Raw genomic sequence first — 19,085 nt, forward strand, 5'->3', positions numbered from 1 at the left:
AGCCTGTGGAAATGCTGTATGTGTGTCAATACATACCTTAATTTACTTAATATTCTGCTCCTCTTTTCCTCCTTTTTTTCTTCTTCCTCCTCTTCCTCCTTCTTTTGCTCTTCCTCCCGTGTTTTTGAGACAGTCTCAGATAGGCCCTGGACTTCTGATCCTCTCACCTCTGCATTCTAGGGGCTGGGATCACAGTATATATTTGTGTATTTATGTTGAAACACATAGTGTGTATTATGCTGTGTGTAGTTGGGATGTGATTGGCACTAGAAAAGAGTTTAGCTGTTATTATATAACGTGTTTTGTAACAAAATTTTAACAAATACTTAGTTTGTATAGAATTTCCCAGAAAATCTATTTTGTTTTCAGGTTACTAACTTAAAAGTTTCAATGCTAATTCTTCTCTTTAACCCTTCAGATGATCGCAAAGGGGAAAAATGCGTCAGAGCTCTTTCCTGCTGTTGTGAAGAATGTGGCCAGTAAAAACATCGAGGTACTGTTTGCTTTCATCGGTCTTATGACTCCTGTTGTGTAAGCCAACCCACACTTGTTATTCAGAATTCATCATATTTAAATATCATTGACTTTTTGTTATGGTAAAATGTCAGCAATCTTAAAGTACAGCCTCAGGTGGGTTTGAACTTAGCTTTGAATTTTTGATGGAAAATACGAAAAATAAAATTGAAGTTGTAGTGATGGTGATTCACCCAGCTTTCATGAATTCCCAAAGGCAGCTGAGTTTAAAATTTGCCATAGTGACTTAATTTTATGCAGTCTGGGTAGAACCTAGTCAGTTCTACCCAGACTTGGGAGAAGTAGCCCTTTTGCCATGGTGTTTTGCAAACACCAGAGTTTCTCGGAAGGTTTTCCGATTATAGTGGCAGGCACTAAGTCCTCAGGATGCCATATGCCTACATCTCTACTGCAGAGAATCTCTGGTTAAAGTGACAGATTTGTCTCCACTACTCTAAGGTTCCACCATCCCGCATATAAAGTTCAAAACAAGTCACTACCACCGGTATTTGGTTGCCACTGTGATGACAGACAGCATCACAAGTGACACATATAGTGGCATTCTGAATCAGGAGACCCTGATGATATTTTACAAGACTCCCTGTGAGTGGGAAGAGGTGATGTCAGGGAGTACTTATTTTGTGGTTTTGATAGTACTTTTGCACATTATATGGCTCTCCCTCCTTGTACAGTTATCTCTACTTTTTATGATGATATTTGTCTTAAGAGTTTCTGTTGCTGGAAGTAGCCTGAGGATGAAAGGGTTTATTTCAGCTAACAGCTCCACATCACAGTCCATCACTGAGGAAAGAAATGGGAACCTGGAGGCAGGAGCTGATGCAGAGGCCATGGAGGAGCACTGCTCACTGGCTTGCTTCTTCATGGCTTGCTCAGCCTGCTTTCTTACAGTGCCCAGGACCACTAGCCCAGGGATGGCACTTCCACAGTGAGCTGGACCCTCCCCTACCAATCAAGAAAATCTACCACAGGCTTACTCAAAGGCTCATCTGTTGAGGGCATTTTCTCAACTGAGGTTATGTCTTCTAGAACGATTGTAGCTAATTTCAAGTCAACATAATGTTAAGCAGCACAGAATTAAATATCTAAAGCACCCTTGCCAGCAGTTTTTTCCAGAGGGAAAGGGTAAGCATTCTCCCAATGTTGATTTAGGTTGTGTTCCTTTCTGCTGAGTCTGCTCTTCCAGAACATGTGCTTGGTGAAGATAGTCCATCAGTGTGAGTAATTGTCCTCGTTGTCATGGAGTGTGGTTGGTTGAAGGGCACTTAGAGACCTCTGTTTAGTAAAACTGCAACAGAGAGTAGCTTGGCTTTGGTGCAATGATGTTGAATAGAGCTGTGGTCTTCAGGAGGGCAAAGGACTCGTTGCCAATGGCTGCTCCTCCCGCACATGCATACTGCTGCTTTGACCACTCTTATACCTGAGCAATACACCACTGAGTTCCACCCAGCCCTAACTGCAGCTGCAGGCCTGTCACTGAGTGAACTCCCCTGGACAGTAAGGAACCTTCTGCTCAGTTTCTTTTTGAGTTCAGTGGTTGTTAGTGTGCTCATAGAATTTATCACAATTCCATGGTGTTTTCCTCACTCCAAAAGAGACTGATGGCAGTCACTCCCAACTCCTCCTACTTTCTGCCTCTGTGGATTTGCCTGTTCTGGGCATTTCATGTGGATCATTTTAAGTGAAATCACAGGTCACTGAGACTGTACTAAGGCCCCAACAGACTGACTGTAGAACATCAGCCCTGCTGAACGTAACTTGTCTCTATGCAGTGTGTTTTTGGGGTTCTCCGTGCATTCCAACTGAAAGCCTTTTGTATTTTGTACTAAAAGAGTGTCTTGGCGATCAGGGCCATCCAAGTGCAACAAACCTCACCCAAGAGATTTATTGGATGTTCCTCTGAGTGTGGATGGAAAAACAGATAGCAACAGACTAGGTTGTGATGGGTGGGCATTGTAGGGTAACGGAGTATAGGGAACACAGATGAAAGTGGAAACAAGTCGCATTAGGTATGACAGGTCCAGGGCGCTGAGTCATCGAAGGTGGGAGGAACCTGGCTACGGGGTGTGTGAGGTTCTTGGTGTACTTGTATGGCTGAGCAGCATTCTACTAAATGGCCACCTGCATTTTGTGTATCCATCCCCTTACGGACATTTAGGATATTTCTGCTTTTGGTCTGTTGGAAGTAATGCTGCTCTGACCACAGGTATCCAGGTACTCATGTGGACATTCAGTGTCATGGCTGTGGATCTTAGCCTGCTGTTGCTGAAGATTTGAGAGCATCAGTTTGTATTTAAACCAGTAATGCTTGTGAGTTGTACTTTTTCATACTCTTGCTGACACCTCCCTTTTTCTCCCTCCTGTCCTCTTATATGTTCCTCCCTCTGCCTTGACACATCCCCAACCCCATTTTTTTTTCTTTCTCTCTCTCTTTTTTTTGATGCTGAGTGTAGAACTCAGGGCTTTGTGCATAATTCAGAAATATGCTACCACTGAGCTCATCTCCTCATTAACTTTTAAAAAATGTCCATATTTTCAGTTATGGGATTTGTATTTTTCTTTCGCTGACCAAAGGCGTTTGGGGTGTGTATAACAGTCTCTGTGCCGTTTTGGAGCTGCCCTGCGCACTCCATTCCTAGGTTCCGCCCCCTGGCCTTGGGTACTGGCATGTCACTTACGAACAAGCCTAAGACTTGGTGGTACTTCTGTACAGAGCAGGTTTGACCTTTAAAAATTGTGAAGCATAGTTGAAGCTGGTTGTAGTGTTACAGGAATAGGATCTTTTAACAGTAATGATTACATGGTCTCCATGCTAAGGTCTCCATGCTAAGGTTGTTAGGGTTTCACACAAATGAACAACACTGTGAAACTCTGTGTGCATTTTACAATGAAGATTCAATGGAGTAGTTGCTAAAGTCACCAAGCAGATGTATGGAAGTCAGCATCCAAGCTAGGAAGCCATCCCAGACCATCACCCTGTCAGCACCTTTTTTTTTGTATGTTTGATGCTTTTTATTTGGGTAAATTCACTTGATATTCCTGGAGTTTTCATTGTGGAAATAGAACATTTTTTTTTTTGTTGTTGTTGTTGTTGTTATTAATTTTTGCTCACTCAGAACTGTTTATCTTGGCAAGTAGTTATCAGTAGGGAGACCTTGCTGTTTGTTCTTTTTCCCTTTTTGCACTATGGTTCTGATGTGTTGCCTTACATCCTGTAAGAAAAGTTTTAGTAGAAACATATCTTTTTTCTTTTTCCTTTAAAAATGTATTGGATGTTATTTTGTGTGCATGGGTGTTTTGCCTGCTTATATGTCTTTATACCATGTGTATGTAGTATTCATGAAAGCCAGAAGAAGGTGATGGATCGCTGAATCTGTGTCCTCTGCAAGAGCAGCCAGTGTTCTTAACCACTGATGCCTCCATTGCCCTGGGCTGTTTGTTTTTGATGTCTTTGTTCCTTAAAACTTTGTGTGTGTGTGTGTGTGTGTGTGGTTTTTTTTTTTTGAAACGTACTTAATCTTCTAATATTATGGAAAAAAATGATATAAGCTTCTTAGAAACCTGTGCTCAGCGAATTGATTGATGTTTCCTTGCTGCCAAGTGAGAAATTTCATTTTTATAAGCATATGTTGCCTTAGATACACAGATGAGCCCCATAGTACGTCATCTGATATTAGCTGTCAAATGATACCCAAAGTGACCTAGAAAGCAGCCGGTGGTTATTGTGCAAAAATAATCAAAGTGTTAGTCAATATCTCATGAAGTTTGATGTAGTGGTATTGATAAGCTAATTAAACAGATCTGCCTGTGTTCTTCCAGACAGCCAGCGTTCTGCTATGATTAGCTTTATAGCAAGCAGTGTTGTAACATTGAATGAAAGTAACTGGTCAGAGAGTGGTGTAGGCACGGACCCTTAACTACTCCCATTTCTGCTCACAGAATTCTCTCAGGGAAAGTAGGCATTCTGTGCACACCTACCTGGCAGTGCATAGGCCTCTTGTGGTCAATATTGATTGATTCTTATAGCAGAACTGGAACAAATTTAGTGTTTTGCAACCTTCTGTGATTTAATATTGTTATGCTTTTTGCCATAACAGTCACAGAAATCCTTCTCCAATTGTGAATAATTATAGTGAAGCCTGCTAGCTCAGCTGTGGTTCTGAATGTTTCTGGGTACCCATTATAAATCCTAGCTGCATCCTGGAGTTCATAATAAAGTTTTAAAGCTTGCTGGCTGTCCTGATAAACAAAGGTGCTGTTGGGAAATAAATCCCAAGGAGATCAGGCCCGAGTGGACTCTTAGTTTCTCCTTGAACACTTTGCCATGGAGAGTCAGCCTTGAGCGTTATTAGTAAGGACAAAGAGCGCTTCAGGTGATTGTTACAGACAACAGAATAAGTTGCATAGTCATACTGACACTCGTGGTTCCTGTCAGTGTGTTGGTGGCTGTTAGACATTGCTGTTCAGCGACGACAACTGCGTGGGACATTACATCCTAGATGTAGTAGCCTATTTGGAAAGTCCTAATTTTGTCAGTCCAGTGATGTTGGACTGAGATATGAGTATCTGGTGGTTACTGACCTCTTACCTGGTAATCCAATGAGTCTGGCAGAGAACAGCTTAACTCAAGCACATTTAGCTCAAGCGCCTTCATTCCAGGTGATTGAAGAACTTTCTGAGATGCGAATTTGCTATGAACCTGTCAAGCAGCAGCATTGGCTGCTTTTTAGGTGCTGTGTTCTAAGGGACTTAAAATTCTAGCTGCAGAGTTCTGGTCATCTGTTTTTAAAGAACCATCTATCGTAGTATTAAAATTATGACATCACTACTTTAATTTAGTACTTTAAATCAGAAATGTTAGGATGGCGTGGATCTTTTGGTTTTTTCCACTTTTTTTTTTTTAAGATTTATTTATTATGTATAGTGTTCTGCCTGCATGTGTGCCTTCACACCAGAAGAGGGCACCAGATATCATTATAGATGGTTGTGAGCCACCATGTGGTTGCTGGGAATTGAACTCAGGACCTTGGGAAGAGCAGATGGTGCTCTTAACCTCTTAGCCATCCCTCTAGCCCCCAGTTTCTGTCACTTTTAAGTTGGCTTCTCTCACCTGGTTTGGTTTACATCCAAACTGGCCTTGCTTGGTTTTGGAACAATGGTTTGTATCTTACATAAAAAAAATTCACTTAAGATAATTTAATGGCACAGTACTACATTTGTACTTTCATTTTTGTATTGTGCGAATTCTGAAGCTTGATAAGCACCCATTTGAACAAAAGAAATGACATAGAGTCTGATTGGAAATTTAAGCAGGGATTCTGGAACAGCATACCCTGATGTCACAGCTTTCAGGGCTAGGCTCCTCACAGTGCATCTCTGGACATGGGGGTAGGGACAGGTCCTACGTAGCATGGTGTGCTGGATTTTCTATGTGACCTTGGGGGACTTGATTACTAAAGCAAAAATTGTGTTTTTCCTGCTTTAATGGAGAAGAGATCTGCGAATAGTCTTCTATATTACCAGCACTGAGAAGGTCAAGGCAGGGGATCATGAGTGCCTGGCAAATTTAGGGTATAGGGAGGCCCAGTCTCAAAAGAAAAAAAATCCTGATACTTTATGAAAAATTATTTTTGGGTTGTTTAATTTAGCAGGTTTTCAGATGTCTTGGGGGGAAAGGTTCTAACACATTTTGTTAGGGAATACTTTAATAGAAAAATTAGAGGACTCATTGATCTCATTGGCCAAAACATGTAGGAGTTAGAAAAGTGTCCCTGCCCACTTTGGACATATCCCATTTGTGTCATTTTCTGGCTCTGTGACCAGCGGCAGATCTGCCTCCTCCTTGAGTGTTAGTAGTAACTGTACTTAGTAGGATGTGAGCATTATATAAATAGTGGAGTTGGAGGTGGCAGGCCTTAAAGTGCTCAGCAAGTTTTAACTGGGGAGTTGGAGAGGTTGAGGTGAAGAATAAGGAAAAATAAAAGCTGAGCCGGGGGAGCTTGTCTTTTCTAACCAGTATTTCCTGGTTAATTTGAATACTGGCTGGGATGATAAAAGTACTTGAAGAAAAGAAACACTGAAGAGTTTCCTCAGATGAGAGACACAGAGCCTCTGTATAGTAGGACCCTGAGTCAGATTTTGGAAGTTTAAAATATGGAATACATGTAAGGTAATGGGCTTGAATTGATGTTCGATTTCTTGAATTTGGTAAGTAAAATGTTTGAAAAGTGTATGGGAGGGTCTTATGTGGGCTGCTCCAACCAGCAGTTGAAGGGACTCTCGGGGAAGGCGAGGTAGGTCTGTTGTTACCATAGCAGGAGTTAGCACGCTTTCCACATACACTTCCTGTGAACACAGAGATCTTCATCTTAGAGTAGCTTTGGGAAGAGGGAACTTTCAGAGTCCTGAGTGGGTTGGTGTCACCTGTAGAAAGAAGTGTGACATTTGACCCCCATAGGCAGTAGTGGAGTTAGTTTGTGCCTGTCATGTCAAGGGGGGCGCCACATATTGTTGACTTGGAAAAGCTCTTTATCAAGGTCAGGGTTTTTTTGTTTTTTGAGCAGGTTTAAGTCAATTTCTGTGCTGGCCATTACTTGTCAAATCTACAGAAGAAGTGATCCTGTCCTAGGAATATGGAAACTTAGAAATGTTCCTGGTTCAGTCTGGCACTGTAGTCCTAAACATGGATGGCTGAAGCAGAGGGTTGCTGTAGTTAGATGCACTGTGACTTCTAGGCCAACCTGAGTGACCTACAAAGTGGGACCCTGTCTCAGGCTTCCCATGTATATGTAGCTAGCTATGATTTTGTATTTGTTTCTTCTTTTGAGATTGGCAAAAGTGAGGTCCTATAATTTATACCATTTAATATATTAATTTTTATATAAAATTAATGCTAAATATTAGCATAGTTTCCTTGGATATAGTTTATTGTTTGTGTATTAGTCAGCATTTCATTTTCTAATTTTTGGTCTCAGAGAAGATCTTAAGTGGAATTTGGTCAGGGAGGATTTATCAGGGACAACCTGAGTGTAATTGAGACCAAAGTGCGAGTTATATTTAGGAATTTTTTTTTTTTTTGACTGAAAAGAAAGTGTGGGGCAGATTATTAGCTGTACTGAGTGCTAGATTAAGATTCTATTTTTAAGATTTTTGTGGAACTATTTGGCCATGAAGGATACATAGAATTTTTTTTTTAGAGTTTTTTTTTAAATTAGTTTCATCTTTAACATTGTCATATATTATAGATGAATGGATTAATACACATTCAGAATGTTCACCATATTTACTAATTATGAGGTTTAGAAAGTGTGCTCACCAAGTTTTCACTTGTGTTTATTATGATATGAAGGTGGCTAAGGAGGTTGAATCATAGAATTAATGTCTGAAATTATCTCAGGAAAATGCTGAGAGGAGCCAGGTCTTACATGCTGAACTTTCCTATAGATAAGTGCACAGTTTTGCTTCGAAACCCAAAAGCTTTAATAAGCACAACTGTTCAAACGCAGTGGGCTTCCAGGTAAAGTGGACAGTTGAAATCCTGAGTTCTATTAGTGGAGGTAAGAAAACAAAATTCATACCTAGTTTGTTCTACTTAGACTTTTTTTGTTTGGGTGCTACACCGAAAGAAACACTAGAGACACTGGAGTGGCTTTATTTATTTTTTTTTAATTTAAAAAAATTTCGTTATTCAAGACAGGGTTTCTTTGTATAGCTGTGACTGTCCTGGACTCGCTTTGTAGATCAGGCTGGCCTTGAACTCATAGTGATCCACCTGAGTGCTGGGATCAAAGGCCGCGCCACTGTGCCTGACTGGAGTATGTTTAAGAAGGAACAGCATAGAGAAGGGACCTAAAACCACATGGTATCAAGTGGAACTGGAGCTGAGAACTTGGTGGTAATGGATCCTTAGTAGGCACAAGACCCTGGGGTTTTGTTATCATCAACATCCCTTCCTCATTTCCTCCTCCCTCCTCTACCACTCCCTCAGTTGCCAGCACTTGCGGAGGTATTGGACTGAAGGAAGAATTGTATACCTCATTAACTTGCCTTTAAAGACTTTCTAGAACACTGTCCAGTCTAGTCTTTTTGGAATCATTATTACATTAAATTAGTATTGTTTTCATGTATTATCTTTATTAAGATGAAAATATCATGTAATAAACATTGGAATGTGACTGCTACCATTAAAGCGGTCGGGGATGTTTGCTAGATGAGGAAACATAAGCTTCCATACCAAGTGATGAGGGCCCAACTTGATTACGTGTATCTTCGATTTTTTATTTTTATTTTTTGCCTGTTAGTTGATATTTTGATATTACGTAAATTTTTCTCAGAGACTCCCTGTGAAAGAAGGGGAAATTTTGAAAGGATATTTATTCTGTGGATTGGATTACTAAAATCCTTACTTTATAAGCCTTTTCCTTTGCTGTCATCATCACACAAAATAGCATCAGCTTTGCAGTTTAAGCTGTGACCAGATTCGCTTACTTACTTGAGGAAAATTGAGAATGGATTTTGGTATATAAAATAATTGAGCTTTAAGTTTCCATTCTAGTAAGTGAGTGACTTTTTTTTTCCCTCCAAATAGATCAAGAAGTTGGTATATGTTTACCTCGTCCGATATGCTGAAGAACAGCAGGACCTGGCGCTCCTATCTATAAGCACTTTTCAGCGAGCTTTGAAGGTAATGAAGAGTGAGCAGGTAAATTACTACAAGGTGTCTGCCCAGTTGAAGGTGTGTCCTTTAAAGAAGTGGGGCAATAATCTACTAAATTGTCTGGCTGTGGCTTGAAAGGGCCTCCCAGAGTGCAGATTCAGTAGCCTTCGAAAATGATTTCTGCATAACCAGGTGGAACCTTGCCATACAAGTTGTAGTTTGTTTCTTGATGTCTGTTCAGTCATTGTCATGTATTGAAGGACTGTTTGTATCTACTGGTTGTTGAAAGTATACGGAGACAAGACAGTGGGACATTTTTAGAAAACATTTAAGTTTATGATGCATTTTACTATGAAAGAATAATAATAATGTATTACCAGTACATTTAGTAATAGTCAACCAGCATCATACCCACCACTTTTTTTTAAAACACTGTTCAGAAAAGATGCATTTACTTCTCTTTTTCTTACCTGTTTTCAGATACCCTTGCCTGTTTGAAATTAAGGCACTTTCTTCTGCTGCTGATGCATTGATTATGCTCTGTAACACCTGCTAACTATCACACAGGTGCCCTTGAAAGTATAAACTTGAAATTTTGATGGGTGTTTTTACTGTTTTAGGACCCAAATCAACTAATTCGTGCAAGTGCCTTGAGGGTTTTATCAAGCATTAGAGTGCCAATTATCGTGCCTATCATGATGCTTGCTATTAAGGAGGCTTCAGCTGATCTGTCACCGTATGTTAGGAAGAATGCAGCCCATGCTATACAGAAGTTGTACAGGTAGGTGCTTTGTGATCACATAAGACATCCGTAATTACATGGACTGTTGAAAGCCTGAGATACTTTTTTTTAAAAGATGTCTTTTATTTTATTTTTTCTTTTATTCTTCCCTCATACATTACGTCCTGATCACAGTTTCTCCTCCCTCAACACCTCCCAGTTCCTCCCCCCACCTCCCCTCTCTCTCAGATCCACACTTTCTCCATTTCCCTTTAAATAAAAGAACAGACTTCCCAGGGATACCCACCAAACATGGCCTAACAAGTTACAATAACACTTGGCACAAACCTTATATCAAGGCTGGACGAGGCAACCTAGTAGGAGGAAAAGAGTCCCAAGAGCAGGCAAAGAGCCAAAGACACCCCCACTCCCACTGTTGGGAGTCCCACAAGAACAAGGTGCACAACCATAAGGGACTTGGCTCAGACCCATACAAGGTTTGTGTTTGTCATGTAAGTCTCTGTGAACCCCTATGAACCCTGTTTCGTTGATTTCTGTGGGTTGTGTTCTCATGGTGTCCTCATGCATTCTGGCTCTTACAGTCCTTTCTTCCCCTCCTCTGTGGAGTGGGAGGGGGTTTCCTCTTGGCTCCAACTAGTGTTGCCTGTGGGTCTTTGCATCTGCTTCCCTTAGTTGCTGAATGAGGCCCCTTTGATGACAGTTGGGCTACACTCCAATCTATGTGTATAGCAGAATACCACAAAGAATCATTTCATTTACTTTTTTTGTTTTGAATTGCCAGTTGTGTTTGGTTTTATCCTTAGTCCCTGGGCTGTCTGGCCTCTGGTTCCTGGTCACTCAGGCTGTGTCAGGCGTGTGTTCCCTCTTGTGGAGTTGGCCTTGTTGGACAAGTCATTGGTTGGCTACTCCCATGAGTTCTGTGCCAGCACATCTCACAGGCAGGACAGGTTATAGGCTGAAGGTCTTGTGGCTGGGTTGGTGTCCCAGTCCCATTGCTAGGAGCCTTGCCTGGTTATAGAAGATGGCCAGTTCAGGCTTCGTTTCTCCCATTACCAGAAGATTTTGCTAGGGTCACTCTCACAGATTTCAGAGAGTTTCCACTGCACCCAGATGCCCCCCAATTCCAGTCATCTCTCCCTGTACGTTTTCCTTTTCCCGACCGCATCCTGTTCCCATCCCTACCCACCCCAGTCCACCGTTCAAATCTGTTCCATTTCCTCTTCTCAGGGAGATCCATGCGTCCTCCCTTGGGCCTTCCTTGTTACTTAGCCTCTCTGGGTCTGTGGATCGTAGCATGATTATCCTTTCTTTACAGCTAATGTCCATAAGTGAGTACATGCCATGTTTGTCTGTCTGGGTTGGGTTACCTCACTCAGGATGATTATTTTCTAGTTCCATTCATTTGCTTGCAAATTTTGTGATGTCTTTGTTTTTAACAGTTGAGTAATACTCCATTGTGTAAATGCACCACATTCTTTATCTATTCTTTGTTTGAGGGACATCTAGGATGTTTCTAGTTTCTGGCTATTATGAATAAAGGTGCAATGAACATGGTTAAGCAAGTGTCCTTGTGGTAGGATTGAGTGTCCTTTGGGTCGCTCCATCCAGGAGTGGTATAGCTGGGTCTTGAGGTAGTTGGATTTCCAATTTTCTGAGAAATTGCCATATTGACTTCCAAAGTGGTTGTACAACTTTTCACTCCCACCACAGTGGAGGAGGGTTTCCCTTGCTCCACATCCTGGTCAGCGTGAGCTGTCACTTGTTTTGATCTTAGGCATTCTGACAGGTGTAAGAGGGAGTCTCAAAGTTATTTTTATTTGCATTTCCTGATGGCTAAGGATGTTGAATGTTTATATCTTTGTTTCTCAGCCATTTGAGATTCCTGTATTGAGAATTCTCTGTTTACCTCTGTACCCCCTTTTTTCATTGAGTTACTTGGTTTGTTGATACCTAGTTTCTTGAGTTCTTTGTATATTTTGGATATTGTCCCTCTGTTGCATGTGGAATTGGTAAAAAAAAAAAAAAAAAAAAAATCTTTTCCCATTCTGTAGGCTGCTGTTTTGTCTTATTTATGGTTGTCCCTCAGCCTTACAGAAGCTTTTCAGTTTCATGAGGTCCTGTTTATTGATTGTTGCTCTTAGAGCCTGTGCTGTTGGTGTTCTGTTCAGGAAGTTTTCTCCTGTGCCAATGAGTTCAAGGCTGTTCCCCACTTTTTCTTCTATTAGGCTCAGCATGTCTGCTTTTATGTTGAGGACTTTGATCTACTTGGACTTGAGTTTTGTGCAGGGTGATAGATATGGATCAATTTACATTCTTTTACTTGCTGATATCCAGTTAGACCAGCACCATTTGTTGAAGATGCTATCTTTTTTCCATTGCATATTTCTGGCTTTTTTTCTCAAATATCAGATGTCCATAGGTATGTGGATTTTTGTCTGGGTCTCTGATTCAATTCCATTGATCAACCTGATTGATTTTATGCCAATACAATGAGGGTTTTTTATTACTATTGTTCTGTAGTACAGAAATCAAGAATGGTGATACCTCCAGAAGTTCTCTTATTGTACAGGACTGTTTCAGCTGTCCTATGTTTTTTTTGTTTGTTTGTTTTTATTTTTCCATTTGAGGTTGAATATTATTCTTTCAAGGTCTGTAAAGAATTGTGTTGGAATTTTGATGGGGATTGCATTGGATCTGTAGATTGCTTTTGGTAGGATGGCCATTTTTTGCTATGTTAATCCTATTGATCCATGAGCATGGGAGATCTTTCCATCTTCTGATATCTTCTTCATTTTCTTTCTTCAAAGACTTGAAGTTTTTGTCGTAAAGGCCTTATTTGCTTGGTTAGAGTTAGACCAAGATATTTCATATTATTTGTGAAGGATATTGTTTCCCTGATTTCTTTCTCAGTTAGCTTGTTATTTATGTAAAAGAGGGCTCCTGATTTTTTTTTCTTTTTCTTTTGAGTTAATCTTATATCCAGCCACTTCACCAACGGTGTTTATCAGCTGTAGGAGTTCCCTGGTACAAATTTTGGAGCTGTTCATGTATGCTATCACATCACCAGAGATACTTCTTTTTTTTAGGTTCTGATGACAAGCCTATCTTTCTAGTAAATGAATCTGGCTATGGGTTTTCCCCTACAAATAATTTTTGCACATCTTTACTTTTGTGCTGGCTATAAAGACTTTGAATTCTGGAGCTTATTAGAGACTATGAATTTCTAGATTTGAAAACTTTAAAACAATCAGAATTTGAATTTTCAGTTGTATCCTGTGTCTTATACATGCCCAACATATGCATGCATTTTCAGAAAATTGAGGGGCTGGGAGATGTCTCAGTGGTACAAGTCCTCAGCACCAGCTTGTACACCCAGCACTGTGGGGGATGGGTGAGTAGACATAAATAGATCCTGGGAGCTTCCTCTCAGGTCAGCCTAGCCAAAATGGTGAGCAACTGCTTCAGCTAGACACTTTGTCTTAAGGCAGTAAGGCATAGAAGCATTGAGAAAGATACCCAGTTTTCTCCTCTGTGTTTGCAGCCACACACATACATGAAACATATGTCTGCGTACACACATACACACACACACAAAGAGAGAGAGAAAGAGAGGCAGAGAGAGATATCTTTACTTATGTATAGTAGAATTTCACATATTTTCCTTATAATTCATTTTTGTTTTCTTTTCATCTTTTCATTTTTGCTGCTCACTTGTGAAGTGTGATTCTTGCTCACAGCCATTTTACTAATTATTTTTCAAAATGTAATTTTTTTCAACCAGGGTCTAGCTATATAGTGTCTAAAAATATTTTTTTAACCTTTAATTTTATTTCATGTGTATGGGTGTTTTGCCTGCAATCCATGTCCATGCAGAATCCAGAAGATGGTGTTGTAGCCCCTGGAGCTGGAATTATAGATGGTTTTGGTGAACAGCTATGTGGTGTTGGGAATTCAAGTTGGGTCCTTTGGATGAACAGCCAGTGTTCTTAACCACTGGGCCATTTCTTTAGTCTCTATCCAGTGATTTTTAAGTATATGCTGTTGATATTTTAGTAGATATATGATATCTTGATCTCTGTGAAAATAATACCATATAGATGAAGTTATATATCACAGTGTGTTGCTGTTTTCTATCATCTATTCTGCAAGCCTCATGGGAATCACTTTTGTTTCTGCTGTGCTCTCAGTGTTGTGTTCAAAAAGTTCAGTGCATGAAATCAGCAAATGTGTGGACTTGTGAATAGCATAGCATATCTTGAAGGTAGAACTCAACCATCTGCCAAATAGCATTGTTTTTGACTGCCTCATGCACATTATAGCATGTGTGGAAACTTTTCTAAGTAAATACATGTAGTTAGACTGTTAAAGAGATGTAAAGTCTCAGTAATAGTTTCAAAGTGCACCTAGTGCCAAGGCTCACTGCCCACTCCTCTCTTCCAGCTTTGCTTTCCTTAGCACTGTTTCTCTTTTCCACCAAGTGCTTTCACATATCCCGGCCTCGCCTTCGCCCTTGCGTTTTTAGGTACTGTGTTCTAAGGGACTTAAAATTCTAGCTGCAGAGTTCTGGTCATCTGTTTTCAAAGAACCATCTATCATAGTATTAAAATTATGACATCACTACTTTAATTCAGTACTTTGAATCAGAAATGTTAGGATGGCGTGGATCTTTTGGTTTCTTCCACTCTTTTTTTTTTTTTTTTAAAGATTTATTTATTATGTATAGTGTTCTGCCTGCATGTGTGCCTTCACACCAGAATGATGCATGTTTCTAAAAGCTAATGTAATGCAATTAGGTTTTCTTTAGAAATGCCCTTTTTGTTTTTGGCAGTTACACACTCATAGTTTAAAACATTTACTATCTTTCGCTTTTTCCCTTTGAGGTAAAAAAGGAATTTCCAGTCAGGTACTTTTAACTCCTTTTTAAAATTCTCCAGCCGGCTTGGAAAGTGATTGACACCTTGTTCAGTTAGCATAAGGTGCTTTAGAGAGGAAAGGTGGCTCACTGACTAGAAAACTCACCCCAGCATTCCTAAAGTGATAAGCACCTTTGAATCTAGAACTAAGGGCTATAAATGCATGCAACTTACTTCTTTTTTTTTTTTTAAATGTTTTAGTCTTGATCCAGAGCAGAAGGAAATGTTAATTGAAGTCATTGAGAAGCTTCTGAAAGATAAGAGTACTGTGAGTATTCTTTTGATATCACTAAAGTTGTGTTTTATTTTACTATGATTTATTATGGTAGATTGGCCAGAATTATTTTTATTGATTCCATAGTGCTATAATAATTAATGAAGCTCATGTCTAAAGCATTTAAACTGGGCATATTGGCGCAAACCTTTACTCCAAACACTTGGGAGAGAGAGGTAGATGATCTCTGTGTGTTTGAAACCTTGTACACAGCTTGGTGTACATAGTGAGTTCTAGGTTAGCAAGGGCTACAGAGCAAGACCCTGTTTCAAAACAAAATAACAACAACTACCACAAACAATGAAAAAACAAAGAAAGCAAATGTTACAGACCTGTTGAAAAACGAAGAGAAGGGTTTTAGTATCACGAATGTGCATTCTTTGTTCTTGCTGTCTTTGTTGGTTGTTTGGTTGGTTGGCAGGCCAGGATCTCATGCAAGGCAGGCTGGCCTAGAGCCTGTTTATACCAGATTGCAGTATGGCTGCAGCTTCCTGAGTGCTGCCACTACAGACACCCTCCACCATGCCCAGCCTCTGCAAACTTTCTGGACAGACCGAAACAATTTCTCAAATGTTTCTTCCCTAAAATAAGTTTATAGTTGAAGAATGCTCTTTTTTTGTTTTGTTTTGTTTTTTGTTTCTAAGAGCTGTTGTTCTAATTAAAATGAGTAGTCTTTTGAGAATGTATGTGTCTGCCTGCATCCTTTTTTCATGTACAATTTATATGTGCAGTGTCATGACAAGACTTGGGAACAGAGGTGACCTAGGGGTGTGTGAACGGGTGACTGGAGGCATTGTCTGCTGGAGTTGGACATAGCTTCTGTACCCACTTTTTAATTTGAAACTACTTAGCAGGTGCTTGTAGGCTACGCTGGGAGCATGGGTTGCTGCCATCCAGCAGGTCTCTATGTTACTGGCCCCTTTAGTTTCGGGTTAGCGCATGGTCTGTCCCCACACTGCAGTGTTGCGTTGAGTAGAATGTGCGCCTGTTGTGTTAGGTAGAGATGTCTACCAGCTCTGCTTGTTGTATGTGCTGTTCAAACTTTCGGTTTCTTTGTTGTGCCTGTTTATTGTTTTTAATTGTACTTACTATTTGGTTTGTGTACATATGTATATATGTGTGTGGGTGCGCCTGTCATAGAGTGTGTGGAGGCCAAACAAATACTTGCAGATTTGGTTCCTCTTCCTTCTCATGTGGGTTCTGAGGTGAGAACTGAGGTCATGGTTGTCAGACTTAGTAGTATGTGCCTTTATCCACTGAGCCATTTGCTGGCCCATGCCTGCAGTTCATATTGAAAAGGTGGGGTGTTGGAATTTCTCTTCATTCTGTCAGTGTTTATGTCGGATACTTAAGAGCTCTGATATTGATGTACTTGTTTATAGTAATATTATGTTTTTATAAAATTTATAAAATGTCTGTTTTTATATTTAATAATAATAATGCCTTTTACTTGATGTATAGTCTAATTATGATTGTTTTCACTTTCATTTTTCAGAAATTCATATTCAAATGTATTTTTAATCTAGTTGCCTTCTATAGGTAGGATGTAGGTGCCTTTTGACTTAATTAAATCTAACATTAACTGCATTCTGATTAGAACATGTGATTCACTTGCGCCTAGTTTTGTGTTACTTGAATCAGTTGAGATATCAGCTGCTGTTTGGCTCATTCTTCTGCCTTGTTTAATTTTCATTCCTCCTTTACTGCTGGTTTGTACAAATGAATGTTTTAATAGATACATCATATCCTTTATTTTCTTCACTGCTTGTCTTGACAGTATCATCATGCTGCCATAGTTACACATGGGCAGTTCCTGGATTCCATTACTAAGCCATCTAAAACTTCTTCAGTGCAGAATGTGTTGGAAATCTTCATTGAATTTCTTCAATGCATAGTTGATATGTAGGAGGTATCAAATGTAGACAAACTCCCTAAGTAAATTTAGAAAAGTCATGCTCCTTTTTGTCTGCTGTATGACAGGCATGCTCTCTGCTTCAGGGATCCAAATATAAAGCCTGTTATCAATACTTGGATAACTTAATTGTAGATTAATTACTTTTTCTTTTGTCTATAGGACATTTGCTAAGTATTGTGGAGAATAGTGAGATTTAAAAGAACAGCTCCTTAATTTATATGTAGTTTATTTTTACTTCTGCTCCATCATAAACTTAAAGAAATTTGGAGACAGCTGGGTGTAGTATTGCATGGCTCTATTCCCAGTACTAGAGAGGTAGAGGCATGCTGATCTCTGTGAGTTAAGAGTCAAGCCTGGTCTACAAAACGGGTTTCAGGACACGCAGAGCATCCAGAGCTACATAATGATTTAAAAAGAAAAAACAAAAAAACAAGACAAAATGAAAAGAAAAAGAAATAGTGTTTGGAGGCTGTACTAAAATGGAAACTTTTATACACATGTATCTTTCCAGATGGGATATTGGCTCCTTCCTTCTCCTGTGTTTTTTTCCTGTGGAGTCAGGTGAAGCTTTTGTATATAATAGCTATTGTAGGATTCAATTCTTTCCCTTCGCCGTAAATGTTGGGGATTGAATTAAGTTCATCAGATTTAGCAGTAAGTACCTTTGCTCACTGAGCCATTTTGACAGCCTGCTTTTTTTTTTTCCACTTTGTTTTTTTTTTTTTTTTTTTTGGGGGGGGGGGACGACAAGTTCTCTTGCTGTCCTGGAGCTCACCAAGTAAGTTGTCTGCGTTGACTGGCTAGGGAGCCGTAGGGATCCTCCTTGCTCTTCTTCCCACCCTTGAATTACAGCCATGTGCCACCATGCAAGACTATCTTCCCACCCTTGAATTACAGCCATGTGCCACCATGCAAGACTATCTTCCCACCCCTGAAGAACAGCCATTTGCCACCATGCAAGACTATCTTCCCACCCCTGAAGAACAGCCATGTGCCACATGTGCCACCATGTGCCACCATGCAAGCCTATCTTCCCCAGCCCTGAAGAACAGCCATGTGCCGCATGCACATTGCCTTCCCACCTCTGGGATTACAGCAACTATGCATGACTATTTTATGACAGTTTTGGGGGTTGCTCCTCCCAAGCTTACAAGCAAGCATCTTACTGAGTGTGCTAAATCCTCAGCCTATATATATATATATATATATATATATGATTTAGTTTAAGAGATTTGATTTCAGCTTTTCCATTACCTTGTCCAACCAGTTTTTAAGTAGTCTTTTAAGAATGTTCCTTTTTTGTGTGGTTATTCCTCAAGATTAAAAATATCTCCTAAGCCAGGCATGGGGTTACACACTTGTAATCCTAGCACTTGGGCAGGCAGGGGCCAGCAGATCTCTGTCATTTAAGGCCAATCTGGTTTACAGAGTGAGTCCATGACAGCCAAGGCTACCAGAGAAACCCTGTCCTGAAAAACCATTTATGTATATTGATATTCTACAATCAATGTAGATATTTATTAACTTTTGGTTGTGTGTGATACTCTATTGAGAAAAGATAGGTACATCCTTCTCCATATTTATAATGCTAACATTGACATCTAAAATTAACAAGGAATCATGGATCACTCCCCACGGGGGAATAAAAACTCATGAAAATGTGTGGGGTACTTGTTGGGAAGAAGATCATCAGTGGAAGGGCAGAAGATGAGAGAGAACAATGAGGGAGTGTTATCAGAGTACACTGTATATGTGCGGAATTGTGAAAGAATACATTTAAAAAATTAACCTCGAATCACAAATTGCATAAATTAAAATTTTCCCCTGTCAAATGAACCAGTCTAATTACTTTCACATATTTAGTTTATTCGCTGGTACAGTGTGGGGATCATTATAAAGATGGTTTTTATGTTACTGAAAGTACAGAATGTGAAAGATGTCACTATATTTAAAACTTTTATTTTAGCTCTGTTGGTTTGGGGAAAAACTTACTTTTGCTTTTCTTAGCCTATGGGGGTTTCCAAGGCCTTTTAGTGTGCGAGAGGTATGTAGCT

General features: G+C 39.9%; 1 protein-coding gene across 4 annotated transcripts in view; it reads left to right on the forward strand.

The window, feature by feature from the left end:
- Positions 1-19,085, forward strand: part of Ap3b1 (adaptor related protein complex 3 subunit beta 1) — a 214,189-nt gene that overhangs the window by 41,594 nt on the left and 153,510 nt on the right. For all 4 annotated transcript variants that reach the window (XM_055598376.1, XM_055598377.1, XM_055598378.1 and 1 more), the window contains exons 3-6: positions 419-493; positions 9,119-9,214; positions 9,808-9,968; positions 15,044-15,110. In XM_055598376.1, the coding sequence (XP_055454351.1) occupies positions 419-493; positions 9,119-9,214; positions 9,808-9,968; positions 15,044-15,110 (399 nt within the window). The remainder of the gene's footprint in view (positions 1-418; positions 494-9,118; positions 9,215-9,807; positions 9,969-15,043; positions 15,111-19,085) is intronic.

The sequence above is a fragment of the Psammomys obesus genome, unplaced genomic scaffold (genome assembly GCF_907164565.1).
Source record: "Psammomys obesus unplaced genomic scaffold, mPsaObe1.curated_primary_1811, whole genome shotgun sequence".
Lineage (NCBI taxonomy): Eukaryota > Metazoa > Chordata > Mammalia > Rodentia > Muridae > Psammomys > Psammomys obesus.